The sequence below is a fragment of the Ochotona curzoniae genome, unplaced genomic scaffold (genome assembly GCF_017591425.1).
Source record: "Ochotona curzoniae isolate NIBS_2020 unplaced genomic scaffold, NIBS_Ocur_1.0 contig_2692, whole genome shotgun sequence".
Lineage (NCBI taxonomy): Eukaryota > Metazoa > Chordata > Mammalia > Lagomorpha > Ochotonidae > Ochotona > Ochotona curzoniae.
This window is the reverse complement of record NW_024465556.1, coordinates 17,155,812-17,171,614: the sequence shown is the minus strand read 5'-3', so window position 1 is coordinate 17,171,614 and position 15,803 is coordinate 17,155,812. Positions and strand designations below refer to the sequence as shown.

The following is a 15,803-nucleotide window of genomic DNA, read 5'->3' as shown; positions in this document are numbered from 1 at the left end:
GTCACACATGAGGTATTGAATTGTAGGAAGGACAGGGGGCACATGGCGTGAGCATCATCTGTGTGAATGGGTGCAGCAAGGCCAACCTGGCCCAGGCCACATGGCGGGTGGCACTTTGACACGTGGGGACCCCCGGGGTCAGAGTCCGGGGGGTCCTGGGAGGGTGGCTGATGTCCTAGAGGCGGGAAGCCGCAGCTCTGCTGGCAAATGGCTACTTCTCCCAGTCGATGATGATGGGGCCGCCGGTCAGCACGTGGCTCTGTAGCCCCAGGGTGTCTCCTCCTTCCCCTGCCTTGCGCCGCATGCGCCGGTGGCAGCCCTGGGCACAGCGGGACTGCTCGTCCAGCACCCCACAGACCAGCACCCGACAGTGCAGGAACACCTCCTGCAAGGGGGTGGGGACAGGATTGTTAGCAGAGGCCACCACTAGCGTGGCCCTGAGCAGAACCCCGACAGGAGGGACAGTTCCAGGCAGGCCTCTGGCTGGGATGGCTGTGGTCAGCTCTATGAGACAGCTGAGGAAACTGAGGCTCAGGGAGGTGCAAGAGCCCGCTCACACACCAGCACTGAGTCTTGTAGCAGAGCTGGCATGGGAGAAACTCCTTGTGCATGTCTGCAGGGTGCTGGGGTTGGACTTGTGGGGGAAGCCCCTGTCTGATGACGCTGACGTCATGGCTATGCAACCCCAAGACCCGCAGGCTGCACTGGCTCCCACCCATTTCTGCTATAAACCAAGTGCTTCTTCCACTTGTTTCCGTGACCACCCAACACTGGGTGCCTTGTCGAGGAAGGGAGTCACGAAGAGCCTTTCATGGTCAGGAGTGGCGCTGGCCCAGCACTCCGAGGGGGAGAAAGGAAGTGTCCTTGCTGGTGACAAAATGCTGGCTCCTCTGACGTCCTGCAGCCACCACACAAGCCCCACCACAGCCATGGCAAAAAGCACCACCTTCTCTCCCACAGCCGGTTCCATCTGCTCTCCTGGCACTTCCCTCCACATGATCACCAGCTTTGAAAGTGCAGCCCATGCAGGTGCATGAGAACTGTGACAACAGGGTCCTCCCGTCTGCTTTGCTGCCTCAGCCCTGTTTGGGAGCTCCCCCTCACCACACTATTATAATAATAATGCGCCACAAACACTTCTGGCACATCTCGTATTGTTTTCAAGAAAACTGTCAGACCTGGGATGCTTACGTGAAAGAATAGGGTGTTTATGCTTATTGTTACAGCCTTTCTGAAATGTAGCAATTTATACTGCAATTGTAAATTTCTCCCTTGAATTTTGTGTTACGATGTACAACTTTTATAAATTCAGTATGCATCAAATGGTATCATCATTTTGGTTGCCATTTTCCTATTTTTATTGATCATTTCACTATTCATTTTTTTCTGTACATTTCCCCTCCACAGCCTCTGCTGAATGACCATTAACACTGGCTCTTTAAACCATGCCCAATGTATAAAATTTTAACTTAGAATTGCACCAGGTTTTCTCTGAACAGCACCATTACAGGGGTATGTGGGAAGCAGATAACATCAGATGGAGTCAAGCTACTGCGGTGGTTATGGTTATCATATTTGGTCCCAAGGTCATGCAGACTCTAACCCTGGGCCATGAGAGTGTAACATACACAGGGACACAGACACACCAAGAGCAAGCAGGTGACAGACGCTGAGCTAACAAGGTAAAGATGTCGGGCTCACCTTGTGGTCCTTGCCCACAAACTTGAAGACGGGCACCTGGAAGTGCTTTGCTAGGTGATCCCGGGATGTGTATTGCTTTACGGAATCGTCAGAGACACAGCTGAAACAAGTAGAGCGTGTGTCAGGCTGTGTGGCTTTGGTCAGGTGACACCCCAGCCAGGCTGGTAAGGCTGCCCTGGCCGGAGGGAAGCTGTGTGGAGCAGCCTGGGTCACACTCAAGCTCTGGGAGAACGGAGGACCCATGCAGCTTTCCTGCCTGGGAGGGCAGCTCCAGACACAGCCCTGCAGCCAGAGGCAGGTATTAAAGCCAGGCACTGTGACATGGGAGGTGGGTATCTTATGGGGTTTTGCATCATTAGCCCAAATACTGCTTTAAAAAAAATTTTTTTTTATTTACTTAGAGAAAAGATCAGAGGTAAGAGGAAAGGAGGGAGGGAGAGGGGAAAAAAGAGAGAGGAAAGAACTAGCTTTTCAAAAAGCTTCTCAGTTTTTCTGAACAAACATCAGGGGTTGAAAATCACTGTGCAAGAGCCGAGTTGCAGCAGGGGAAGGCTGCCTGGTGTGCCACAAGCAGTGAAAGTAAAGCCCAGCTTCTCAGAGCCTGCAGCCCACTGCAAGGACTGGGGGTGGGGGAACCTTGGCCACTACCTTTCACAGAGGCCTGGTTCCTGCCCCTAGCTCAGATGCACTCCCACCCTCGTGTAGAATGGAGCAGCAGCCCTGGGATCCCATTGTCAACTCCCCAGGGATGCATGCAGTGGCTGTCACTTCGGAACCCATTTCAGGGCCCCCGGCTCTCTCCTTACAGTTTCCCTACCCTGCCTGTCCCCAACCAACCAGCGCTCACAGGAACTCATCAGTGGCCAAGAGCGAGGTCCCATGTGTCTCCACCAGCTAACAACATTTGGAGGCTCAGCGCTGTCTCCGGATCCTGGGCAGAGAGCCACCCTCCCCATCCACTGTCTCCCAGGCTGACCCAAGCCCACCTGGCCCTCGGGCAAATTCCCTACCTGCTGCTGGCCAGTGCAAGGCAGGACATAGAGCCCCACGGACCGGCCAGAAGCCTGGACACGTACTGAACATGCCCCTTTTGGCCCTGACTTCCCTCTGGAAGAACCCTCAGCCCAGGGCCCCTGGGTGACTGGGTAGAGAGCTATGGCTGCCTGGCCCCTCTGCTTACTGTGCAGTTAGAGCATAGCTCCAACATTAGTGAGCTGACACCCCCCACGCCCGGGGAGGGTGGTTCTGTTTGGGGGTCGCTCCCTAGGAACTATCACGGAGATCACTTGCCCGTCACCCCCCTGACACCCACCAGGTTCTATGTCTTTCACCTCCCACCTAATGAACCAAGGGTCTACACCTGCTGCCCGCACCTCCTCCCCACCCCGCCCTTCTCCGGGCCGGTTACCCAGGCAGGTAGCAGACATTGAGAATGGAACGTGATAATCCTCAAAGCAGCCGTGCCCTCGGGACCCCTCTGCGACCCTGTGCGCGCTTCAGGCCTCCGCACCGCCCGCCCGCCGAGCTGCGCCCACATACCCGTCGCGGATGAGGTAGTACTTGAGGATCTCGTCTATCTTGGCGGTGGGCGTAGCGAAGCAGCTCTCCACCAGGCTCTGCAGGCCGCTGACGTGCACCAGGGGCTCGATGCCGAAGTAGAGCGAGTCGCGGAGCTTCAGGGTGGGCAGGGTCTCGCGGTAGGGCTCCTCGAACCCACGGTCCTTGAAGATCTCGAGCGTGAAGGGGAAGACGCCGTGGTTGCGGCCCGCGATCTCCAGCGGGGAGTTGCGGAGGTGGGGCACGTAGCCTTCGGAGATGGTGTACAGGCGCGGGAACTCGCAGGTGACCGGGATCAGCAGCTTGCTGGTGCGGAGAATGATGTCGCCGCTGCTGCCTGGCGTCTGCTTGGGCAGCCCCGTCACCAGGTTGCTGGCCACAATCTTGTCATTCACCACCTGCCCCACAGAGACCAGGTGCAGAAAGGAAAGAAGACCCCCCTCCATCAGCAGCACCTCAGCACTCACATCAGCCAACAGCTGGAGAAGGTGTGGGCCTAGGCGCTGCTCTTTGTAAGCAAGGTGCCCCAGGGTCACCCGCACAGCCCTTGGCTGGGTAGCCCAGAAAGCCTGGTCTAGGAAGAGGCAGCAGGTTCAAGGCTTGTGTGTTTCAGTGGGGCACGGCTTCTGGCAGTGACTGTGGCCAGGGAGGAGGCCTGTGGCTGCACGGGCAGCATGGACCTCTCCCCAAGCCTGATTCATTGAGTCACGCGTCCACATCCAATGACGGAATGGTCCTGGAAGCCTTTCTGCGGCTCTGCCACCTTGCACTCTTGCGACAGGCCACAGATGTCACCCTTATCCCTGCTTGCACGCCTCGCCCTGAGGCCACATTTGTTTCCCATCTGAAAAGCCCTTTCTTTTTTTTTTTCCTCTGCTTGTGCAAGTCACATGCACACACACCCATCCAGCACCAGCCAAGTCCCACTTGTCCCTTTTGGCTCCTCCGGGCCCAGGCATGGGACCCACCACTGCTGCTCACGCCCCTTGCACCTGCCGGCTGTCACCTGTGCCGTGAGCTCTGAAGCTGGGAGTCCCAGTTCCCACGCCTAGGTCACATGCATGGGCTCACAGACAGCAGAAACAGCAGAGTTGCTCTTGGTCCCAGTCCTTAGTGGGCAGCCCATGGCAGACAGTTAGTAACACACTTGCCCCCTGAATAACACCACGTTTTAGGTTTGATTCTCTAGGTCATTCACCAATGACCCAGCCACAGCACACACCTCTGCCAAACAGCACTTGAGTCCCTGGCTTTTGGTTCTTCCCCCAGCACCCCACCCTCTAGGAACTTACCTCAACCACGGTGCCACAGGTCTTGAGAGAGAAGAGGAGATTGATGTGGGTGCCGTTGGACACGCCTCGGCAGGAGCTGTTGGTCAGAAAGAGCTCCAGGCCACCCACCAGCTCACGGGGGACGCTGACCTCGATGGCGTCTGACTTACACACCACAGGGACTGCAGGACAAGGGGCATCTGTTAGAACCGGGACCTGCCGCTAGGCAAATGCGAGAGAGGTTCCCAGGAGAAACGAGTGCATCCTGGGGTAACTAGAAGTGTTTGTTCTCTGGGAAACTGATAGGACCCCAAAACCAGACTGGCTGGGATTCTGAACCCCCAAGGTCATGGTGGAATAATGTTCTTCATGTTCCCCACTCATCCACTTAGGAAACACTGAGTTTGTGTTAGGGTTCAGTGAGCCACAGCTGCTTCAAAGCTGGCTTGAGTTGTGTCAGGAGCAGAGACCCCACACAGGGCTGACTTCCAGTACAGACACAATTTATTGTCCAGGCAGGAAAATGCTGCTTGGCCAGAGGCTTACATTTCACATGGTGCTGCTGTAACGATGCCGTTAATTACCGCCCGTAAAGGGAAAGGCATAAAAAAAAAGTGTTAGTGCTCCAGGGAACTGCTTCCAAATCGGCCTTGCATTGTTTGGCAAGCCATAAATGCTAACTATAAATCCCAATTAATGCAGGGACTGGCGCTGTAGTAGGTGAAGCTGTGGCACCAAGATCCCATGTGGGAATCTATTTGAGTCCTGGCTGCTCTACTTCTGATCCAGCTCCCTGCTAATGGCCTGGAAGAGCAGTGGAGGATGGCAGAAGTGCTTGGGCCCCTGTACCCACATGGGAGACCTGGAAGAATCTCCTGGCTATAGTCTGGCCCAGCTCTGCCCACTAAGGCCAATTGGGGAATGAACCAGAGAATGGAAGCTTGATCTCTCTGTCTGTCTCTCTCTCTTTCCCTGTAACCCTGCCTCTCAAACAAATCTTTGCAAAATAAGTTCATAAAAATAATAAACTTAATGTAACAAATATTGCCTTTCCTTTACATTCTCATATTTGCTTCTTTAGATGACAAACACCTCAAAAAAAAAAAAAGACCTGGCTACTGTTGGACTAATACATGATGACATGGCGTACCAGTGGTGCAATGAAACAATGGTAATTAGGCATTAAGTATTTGCTGGCTGGATGAATACTCTTTGGGACATCAGATCTAGATTTCCAGAAAACAGTTCTCCGAGGATGGTAGATGATGCTCAGATTGTAAGGCTAGCCGGGATAGAAGCCGTTTCCTAGGACTTTCAATTTAGTTTCACCTGGTTTCAACTTAATTAATCTCGTAAAAGAGAAAATAATTGCAGTATTGTCTAATACCTCCAGATGGAGTCCTAGGTGTACACATAGCCCCAGAAATGGGGCCTGAGGGGAGAGCATAGGCAAATGGCCAGGGAAAGCTAGCTTTGGGGCACGTTAGAGCTCTTCTTTTTCAAGTGAGCCTGCAGTGATGGTTTACTATCCCAGGGGAGGAAGGTGGGAGGTGTGTAGACCAGGGAAGGGGCCAGGAGAGCCATGACCCAGCCTGTCCTCGGGCTACCTTGGCAAGTGTGGTTGTCTTCAGCCAGCACCAAGCCCCGGGGACACTCGCACTGGTAGCCCTTCTCCAGCCCGATGCAGGAATGGCTGCAGCCGCCGTTGTTGTTGTGGCATCCTTCAATGTCTGCAGTGGGAAGGAGATGAGGAGGAGTCGTCACAGCCCAGCCCTGTCCCTTAAGAACAGCAGCAGGGATTAGGCTCCACTCACACAGGGTCCCTGGGGACTGCCCAGGGACAAAGACATGGAGGATTCTGAAACATGCCAACCACCCAGAGCAACTGCTCATCCTCTGCCTCTGTCCACTGAAGCCGGTCAGTCCTGATCTAACATGAGGGGCCTTTCATTTGGGTTTGACTCACATCTCTTCTCATGGTTAGACTGAGCTATGGTTTTTTTTAGGAACTTACTCAAGAACCATTTCTTAATTGCTGTGGTATTCAATCTACTTTGAAAGTTTACAAAACATGACTGACCAAAATGAACTGACAGAGTGAAATCCAACTTGATTGGCTGGCTGGGTCAGGGTCACGGAAAATGGTGTGGACCTGCACCTCTCTGCTTGAATCTCTGGGCACCAGGGCAGGTGTCCCAGGGCCTAGGGCCAAGGGCACTGCCAACACTGCGGCCTGGGCAGCACTCTGAGTCCATTCCACCAAGCTTTTAACGATTTTTAAGAGGCAACAGTCTAAAGTTTCCTCTCTTTAGTAGTTTGTGATCTTCAAAAAGCAATCAAGTATATGAAAAGAAAATGTATTCAATTGAAAATGGAGGCAACTACCATGTGATTTCAAACTTTATTAAAAAAAAAATAATGTACTGATGGTGGCTTCTGGGTCAGAGCCATTCATTTTAAAGTTTCAAGGCTCAGGGCCACACTCCCTCATTCACCTATTTTCTGCCGGCTCAGGTCAAGGGCAGAGCTGAGTGCCTTCAAGTGATTGCCTGTTGTTCACAAGGTCTAAATTATTTACTTGCTGGCCTTTACAGGAAAATCTAGCTGACCCGTATCATAGGGTTAGCCTAGGGAAGGAGATGTTTTCGTATTAACAGAGAAAGACGGAAGCTGTCTGGAGGTTCAGCAATAGCCCTCCTAGTTCAAGATGAAAAAGAAGTTATTTGGAGGATCCTGCAAATTAACTTGGGATAGGTTGACTTTAATGAACTGTACAGAAAGAATAAAATTGTAATGAATACATTTTTTCCAAAATTGAAGAGATTAGAATCACCTGTTTGGAAATATGTATATTTTCAAAAGATGAAAGCACACCTATCGGCTTTTACAACAGTCAGAAATGGAACTCCCTAGTCAACATGTGTGACAACATGGAGCCCCAAGTGGCACTTTCCTGACAGCATGTGTTAGGTCTCGGGTTGCAGGTGCACTGCACATCTTTCAGGAAGTCACCTGCTGGCCAGAAACATGGTGTATATGAAACATAAATGGATTTTATAATTACATTAGGATCCATCCTCGTGATATTTCTCTGTGTCTGTGGGAAGATTACAAAATCCAAAACACTCTCATCCCCAGCACTCCGGACACAGAGCCTTAACCTGTGTAACGTGTGGAGGGAAAGGGTGCGAAACGTATTTAAGATGCTGACATCAACATTAATGGGAAATAGCTTTTCTTAAAGATGACCTTCCTCTGAGGTCCTCTGAGCCACAGTTTCAATATCTGCAAAGTAAAAGGGTTGTAATACATGTTCGCTCAAGGTATTTCCAGGTCCAAAAATACAAAGCATAAAATAAACTGACAATCTGAATTGCCTCCAGAGATGTATGTCTCCCAGGAGAACACATAAAAGCACTTATAATGGATACATCCAGTAGAAGTCATCTTAACGATATTCCTTTCACTCCCTCATACTTTCTTCTTAATTTGCATAATAAAACCAATGCCCATTATTTACTAATTAAAAACAGTTGCATATATTTATTTTTAAAAAGCTATAAAAGCCTTCTAAAGAAATATATTATGTTCAGATTACCAATACAATTTAAGGATTATAAATAGGAATGTTAATACCTAAGGCAAAACTCCTATATAGCTTATTATCTGCTGCTAAAATACTTATTAGTTATGGTTATTAGGCTTTAAGGTTGTGTGAGGATTACTTTAATGGTTTCAATAAAGCATTCATGAACAATTGCAAATGTTCCTCGTGGAATGGTTCATTAATATTCAAAGACTACTGCACACAATAAGATTTAAGCAGGGTTCAAGCTAGTACCCAATTAAAAGAAATCTAAATTGAATTTACTTGTAAGAGAGAGCAGTTTAATATTCTGGTCATCAGTTAACAATGCAAAGTTAGTTACATGAGGAAGTTGTGGGCACTAGTCATATTTTTTTCCGTTTTGAGTAAGTGCTTTATTATTTTAGATACAACAAAAACAATGAATTCTTGTGAACAGAAATACAGCTCTATTTACCTCACAACCTTACTTAACCTGTGAGACAAATTGTATGTCCTCTGTGAATAATTACACCATTCATCTCTCTGTAAAATCTACAGGGTCATGAGAACTCAGACTTATTAAAGTGGAAGTGATGAAACCTTATTTGTCCTAATTTGCAAGAGTAATTGTGCCTTAGACTAGCTTCATTATCTAAACTAATAAGAATATTGCTAATATCCTTTTGCTGACTATTACATCACATAGGACTCCAGAAATATGAACAATTACTATGTGGCAATTGAAAAACTAAAGACAAGAATAATAGCAGAAAATTTGCAGGCATTATTATTTTTTGTTATTGAGTCATAAAATATATATAGCATCTCTGTTACTAAAAATAGATAGAAAATAGACAAATAAAAATAGATCATTTTAGCTAATTACCAAAGAAAGTATTAATCTCCAGTGAATATAAAGTATACAGGAGATTTAAAAAAAAGGCTACAGGTAGACCAGTCGCCCCAACTTCCATATCACAATTAATTCTTCTTGGTGAGAACTTGTTAAACATGCCACCTCTGAGGCGGGCATTGTGGCATTGGGGACTAAGCCACCACCCGGACATCCATACCCATAATGCAGGGCCTGCATCCCAAGCTGTGTAACCAGCTCCTTGCTCATGTGTCTGGAAGTCAACAGATGATGCCTGAAGTATGTGGGTCCCTGCCACCCACACAGGAGACCCAGGCAGAGTTCCCAGCTCCTGGCTTTGGCTTGACTCCATCTCAGGTGTTGTAGGCCTCTGGGGAGTGAACTGGTACATGAAAGATTTCTCTCTCGTCTCCTGCTCTCAAATAAATCTTTGGCTTCAGTTGGTCCATACTGAAGCCAGAGTCAGGAACTCTATCTGGATCTCCCACATGGTCACACGGATCCAAGCACTTAAAGGGTTTTCTTCTGTGGCTTTCCCCAGGCACAACAGCAGGGGGCTGGATGTGAAATGGAGCAGCCAGGACACAAAGCAGTGCCATATGGAATGCCAGTGTTACAGATGGCTTAATGTGCTGTGGACAATATCAATTACACAATAAATGGATCATTGCACACACACACACACAAGGCTCCATTAAAGCTCCACTGGAATCAAATCCTGGTGCCTCTCAGTAGCAGCAAGGCTGAGGAGCTGGGCTTGACCCCTGTTCACCCTGCAGCCTCTGTCCCCCTCCCCTAGTCCAGCTGTGCTCCCGGGACCTGAGGCTTTGCAGTCATCCAGGGGTTACTGCAAACACAGTATTTGGCTCCTGATCCCAGAGCCAGAATCTGCACTGTAACAAGATCCCAAGTGGCTGATGCTTGAGAAACACACAATGCACTATTGTTATTTTCCTAATAAAAACTGTGTTTTTCTGCTTCTTGCAAATTCCCCTCCTGTTCAGTCTAGATGCACTGCTGCTTATGAGGGCACCCATGCCGACCCAGTGGCAGGCAGCTTTCCCTCCCTGCCAGACCCACTCACCTTCGCAAGTCTTGCCATCCCTCTTGAGCACGCGGCCCACCCCACACTCGCAGCGATAGGAGTTTTTGAGGTTCACACAGATCTCACTGCAGCCCCCGTTGTTCTGCTCACACTCATTTTCATCTGCAGAAGAGAACACGCATGGTTTCCACCGGCTACGCCCTCTTTAGTAATCTGTGATTTCAGGTGTATATTTTGAAAATGTTTAAAAATAGACTTTAGTACATCTCCATTTGGACACCACACTCATCGGAAGTCCCGGAGGTGTATCTTAAGTCATGAAATCAGTAGTTACTCAAGATTTCTCAGACATTTTCAGTTTTTCAGTGACAAAATTGAGCATTAGCCTTAAAATGAAGAGAAAATTCAGTTTCTCAGTCATCAGAGTCACGCTTGGAGTGCTCCACAGTCTGCTGTGTCAGCGGCTACCAGAGCCACACAGCACAACCCTGGACAACCCTCAGTTGTGGCAAACACTTGGGGCTGTAGCCATCTACTCCAGAGGCCAACAGCATTGCAAGGGCTCCGGGACACGAGCTGGGGCAATGTTGGAGCTCCAAGGCTGAGTTTCAGACGTACTCCTCTGACACTCCCAGCCTGTTCCCCTTCCCAGGGCCGGCTCCTTACCCAAGCAGGTCTGCCCATCCGGGCCCAGCATGGTCCCTGGAGAGCAGGTGCACTGTCCAGCGTTCGCGCAGCTGCCATGGCAGTCCTCCTCGCAGATGTCATAGAAGTCTATGATGGGGTGGGGGGGAAGTGAGGATCCTAAGGGGGTCTCAGCGCAGCAGGGGGAGGGGCCCCAAGCTACTGCCAGAGAGTGCTCACTCCTCTGGATTCATAACACACAGCGGGAAGACATCAGCTGTCAGGGGCGTCCTCTGCCACTCACATTACTGATGTCCAGTCTCATGGGGTTTCTCCCAACACAGACTGTCATTCTACTCTGCAAAGCACTCTCTAAGGGTGTATAGATTTTCACGAGATTGGTAACCCAAAATCCAAGTATCACTCGCTCCAATTAGCTACTTCCCATTGTATGGCATCTTTAACAGTCAATGGATACTAAGCACAATGCTATCACATGGATGCCTGATGGTCCCTCCATCATCTGTCTACCTCCCTACTTATTGTTGTTTTAAAAAGGCTTAGGGCGTGGGCCTGGCGCAGTAGCCTAGTGGCAGGGTCCTTGCCTTGCACATTCCAGGATCCTATATGGCGACAGCTCTAATCCTGGCGGCCCCACTTCCCATCCAGCTCTCTATTTGTGGTCTGGGAGAGTAGTTGAGGACAGCCCAAAGTCTTGGGACCCTGCACCCACGTGGGAGACCTGGAGGAGGCTCCTGGCTCCTAGATTGGAATTGTCACAGTTCCAACAATTGCAGCCACTTGGGAAGTGAGTCAGCAGATGGAATATCTTCCTCTCTGTCTCTCCTCTTCTCTGTATATCTGACTTTCCAAAAATAAAATATATCTTTTTTTTTTAAATTGGACAATTCCTTTTTTTTTTAAAGATTTATTTATTTATTGGAAAGTCAGATATATATAGAGGAGGAGAGACAGAGAGGAAGATCTTCCGTCCAAAGATTCACTCTCCAAGTGAGCTCAACGGCCGATGCTATGCCGATCTGAAGCCAGGATCCAGGAACTTCTTCCGGGTCTCCCACACGGGTGCAGGGTCCCAAAGCTTTGGGCTGTCCTGGACTGCTTTTTCCAGGCCACAAGCAGGGAGCTGGATGGGAAGTGGAGCTGCTGGGATTAGAACCAACGCTCATATGGGATCCCGGGGCGTTCAAGGCGAGGACTTTAGCTGCTAGGCCATGACACTGGGCCCTAAAATATATCTTTAGAAAGAAAAGGCGTAGGGTGTGCAGAGTGTGTGTTGGGCAGGGTAGAGGGTGGAAATGGGGGACTTGGAGGATGGGGACTGTTACTCACGGCCGCAATAGACATGGTAGCAGACACTGGGCTTGGTCAGGCGATACACGTAGTAGCCACCGGGGCAAGCCTTGACCTCCAGCGTGGTGTTCCACAGGCAGCAGTTGCCCTTGAAGCTAGCACAGGCCCGCCGTTGCACAATGCCATCGGCTTCCAGGGGGTGGCTGCCGTTCATCCAGACTGGTGCGTGGGTCCCGCAGTGGTTTTCTGGGATGCAGAAGGTGGGCATGGCGTCGCCCGCCATGCCCGTGAAGCGGTACCATTCCCCATCCATGTGGTTGTCGCACAGGGGCGGATCCTGGGACTCATCCAAGCGGTGCTCCGTGTTCCTCCAGGGCTCGTTCAGGCTGATGTAGGCGGAGCACGGGTCTAGGGCTGGGGCGGAGAAGGGCACCACAGGGGCCTCAGCTCACAGGGCATGGGCCCCACCTCCCCCCACATGGCTTTGGGTTGAGTTCAAGAAAGCAATGATCTACAGTCTTAAAAAGTCTCCGTGACATGAATTAAATATGCTTCTTAAGTGCCCTTTATAAACTTACTCCAAACCTGGTAGGATCTAGTGCTAGCATTGGGCTGAGGCCCACAGCACCCTAGAACCGCTCGGTCACTTGCTGGGCTCGCAGCTGTGGGGAACTTTGTGCAGACATCTTTGTGCCCGTGGAAGTCTCCTCAACATCCCCCCAGCCCTGGGGCATCAGCCAGCCCCACACCTGCTCTCAGTCTGGAAGGGATCCTCCACCAACTCCTGCTTCTCCTTCAGTACCCTCCCTGGCCTCCTGCCCCCCAAGGCCCAATACTTGCAGAGCCCCAAAGTCACCCCTGGACTTGCTTATGGCTTTGAGTTGCACATCCCACACGTTTGGTGGGGAGCCAGGCGGTGTTGGAGTGAGTGGAGGAGGGGGAAGAGGAGAGCCAAAGCTGCTGGGTAGGAGTGTGGTCCTTGTTGAGCAAGGACAGGGCACTCAAGGCCAAGCTCTCAAAAGCTGCAGGTGCACAGAGGGGTCGTGGGAGTCCCACACAGTGCGTCCTACCGCAGCCACGGTTCCTGACCCACTGTGTTTGCCAAGTTCATAGCCTGCTGAGACCTCCATGGGTTTGGCCTACACCTTCCTCTGTTCCCAGACCCCAACCAGCCTGCCACAGGCCCTACCAGGTTTCCTCAGGTCCTCGGGCCTAATTTTCAAAATGCTGAGGGTCAAGGAACAAGGCAGGGTCTAATACTGAGCTCCTCAAAAGGGCCATGATGAAGGCTCTCTGTCCCACACCATGGCCCTTCTCCCAGGGCTAGGATTGCTAAGCTGTTGGGAAAAGAAGTGGGTGGCAGATCCTCTCAGTTGGAATTGAAGTATGGTTCACCTGGTTGGCCAAGCCTGAGGAAGCTGAGGGTGGCTGACGGCACCCAGTCTTGGCAAAGAGCCTTGTTTGCAGAGGACAAGCCTAACCAGCCTGCTTTCTCCAGATCTGTGCCCACCCTCCGCAGGGACAGAACTGACAGTGCCTTGCATTCATTAAAAAAAAAAAGGGTCCACTTGGTAGCCTAGTGGCTGGGGTCCTTACCTTACACCCAGTGGAATCCCATATGAGTGCCAGTTCTAATCCTGGCAGTACCACTTCCTATCTAGCTCAATACCTGAGGCCTGGGAAAGCAGTCGAGGGTGGCCCAAAGCCTTGGGACCCTGGACCTGAGTGGGATACCCAGAAGAAGCTCTTGGTTCCTGGCTTCAGATTGGCTCAGCTCCACTCTGGCCATTGTGGCCACTTTGGGAATGAACCAGCAGATGGATGAGCTAGCCATAAAAGTGACCAGAACATGGAAAAAGTTCAGATCCATTTTTACCGAAGATCCAAGGAACACTGGGTATGGCAGATCCACAAAACATTTCCCTTCTGGGCAAGAGGGTCAAAGAAACATGGCACAGAAATGCTCTGCAAATCTATTTTCCTAGCTTGCTAGGGACTCGCCTGACACCACTGGGTAACCAGCACCCAGGGACTAGAATCCTGCTCTTAGCCATCTGAACAAACAGCAAAGTGCAACAGCGCAAGGCACAGCGTGCCCAGCTCTTTGAGGTGAGACTCACCTGTTAGCGACACCGGGGTGACCATGACCGAGAGGCAGGTGAGGAGCAGGAGCTGACGCATAGCTTGCTTGCACTGAACACCAAAGACAGACTGGCAAATCCTGGCAAATCCTGGCAACACCAGGTTTGTGTTGTCCCTTAAACAAAGCCTTAAAAAAAAAAAAAAAGAAGTCCCACAAGGTTGTTTATCAGCAGCCCAGGCTGGGGCTTTATCGGAGGAAGAGGATGAGGGGGTGCGGTGTCCATCACTCTAGCCTTGACCTCGGATAGAAGCACTGCTTTGCACTGTCAACAGGGTTATTTTACTGATTTGCAACCCCCCTATAGGGAACAACCTTCAGCGTTCCTCACGCTTCTATTGTTCTCTCTCAAGAATTCCCTGCAGTGGAACCTCCAGTATCTTATCAGGAATCCTGTTTTGTGACTTCGAGGAACTGATTTCCTAGCACTGCACTTTAAAGAAGCCGGAGGAAAGCCACACTGTAGGATCTGGTCAGATGGCCGAGGTGGTGACGAAAGGCTGGAAAAGATAAAGCAGGAAGAACGGATTGGGGCTGGGGAGGAGATCCTCCTGAAACAAGCCATGTCCGTCTTATCATTATCTTCAGTCCCCAAACTTCCTATAGAAACCAGGCTTAAGTTGTGATTCTTTTTTTTAAACTAATTCAAGCAGTAACATTTCCTGGTTGTAGAGTGTCTTTCTCCCAAAATTTTCAGTGGCTTTAGTTATTTATTTCATCTATTTTCAGGATAGGAATAATGGTTGGGATTTAAAATCAAGGAACTATTCACCAGGTTGACAAAAAGTGTGGAAAATTCAATGTCACAGTTTATTGGAGTTTCCCTGCTAGACGAAAGCAGCAAAAAATACAGGACCTATATATATATTTATGCAAATATATATACATATCTGTTTCTCAAGTCCCCTTACCTACCTTAGAGATGTTAGGTTTGGAGCTTGGAGCTCCCTGGTTGCTGTAACATTGTAGATGCCTCTGAACTAGCAAGCACTAGGGAAATGGTGGGAAGAAGGGTAGAGAAAAAGATTGTGGTGGAGGGGGGTGGTTGTCTTATGAAGTAAGCACAAATCTGAGGCAAACAAATACTTTCTTTCCTCATTCTACATTTGTAGGGTTTTGAGCTTCTTTAAAAAAACTGATTTATTTGAAACATAGAGAGACTGAGAGAGAGATTTCATCCACTGACTAATCACTTGCCCAAATACCAGCCAGGGGTGGGTAAGGCTACAGCCAGGGACCAGGAACTACACATAGTCTCCCACACAGGTGGCAGAGGCCCAAACATTTGGGCTAGCATCTGCTGCCTGCCAGGTGCGTTAGCAGGTTGCTAGATGCGAAGTGGAGGTGGGACTTGACCCTGGACGCCCGAGGGAAAGCTGGCATCCCAAGCAGCGGCTTAAGGCCTTTTACTCCACATGTTCCCTCTAGTTCACATGTCCTGTCAGTGACTGGGGAAGGACCGCTGACTTGGGAGGCCGGCCTTCCCCTTGATTTCATGAGGGCGGTGGCCTTGGACAGGGACCACAGTCACAGTTATCTGCTATGAGCTCAGAGTTTACAGCTGAGCCAAGGGTTTCCAATGACCTAAAACTGCACTTAGTGACTTGGTCAGTAACACCAGTGGAACTCAAACAATGCGCCCATCAGCTTATTAAATCAGTGTGATGGCAGTCGTGGGTAACCTCAGGGCTGTCCGGTTCTAAGGTTGCCCT

The 15,803-nt window shown here is 50.2% G+C and overlaps 1 protein-coding gene across 1 annotated transcript; it reads right to left on the bottom strand.

Annotated features, from left to right (window-relative positions):
* Positions 1-211: 211 nt before the first annotated feature.
* OIT3 (oncoprotein induced transcript 3) lies at positions 212-14,173 on the bottom strand. The gene is made up of 9 exons (XM_040976087.1): positions 14,072-14,173; positions 11,991-12,365; positions 10,683-10,790; positions 10,056-10,178; positions 6,137-6,259; positions 4,551-4,711; positions 3,241-3,656; positions 1,702-1,801; positions 212-385 (listed from the first exon to the last, which is right to left on the bottom strand). The coding sequence occupies exons 1-9, from the start codon at positions 14,130-14,132 to the stop codon at positions 212-214; spliced, it is 1,641 nt and encodes a 546-aa protein (XP_040832021.1). The 5' UTR covers positions 14,133-14,173.
* Positions 14,174-15,803: the final 1,630 nt, after the last annotated feature.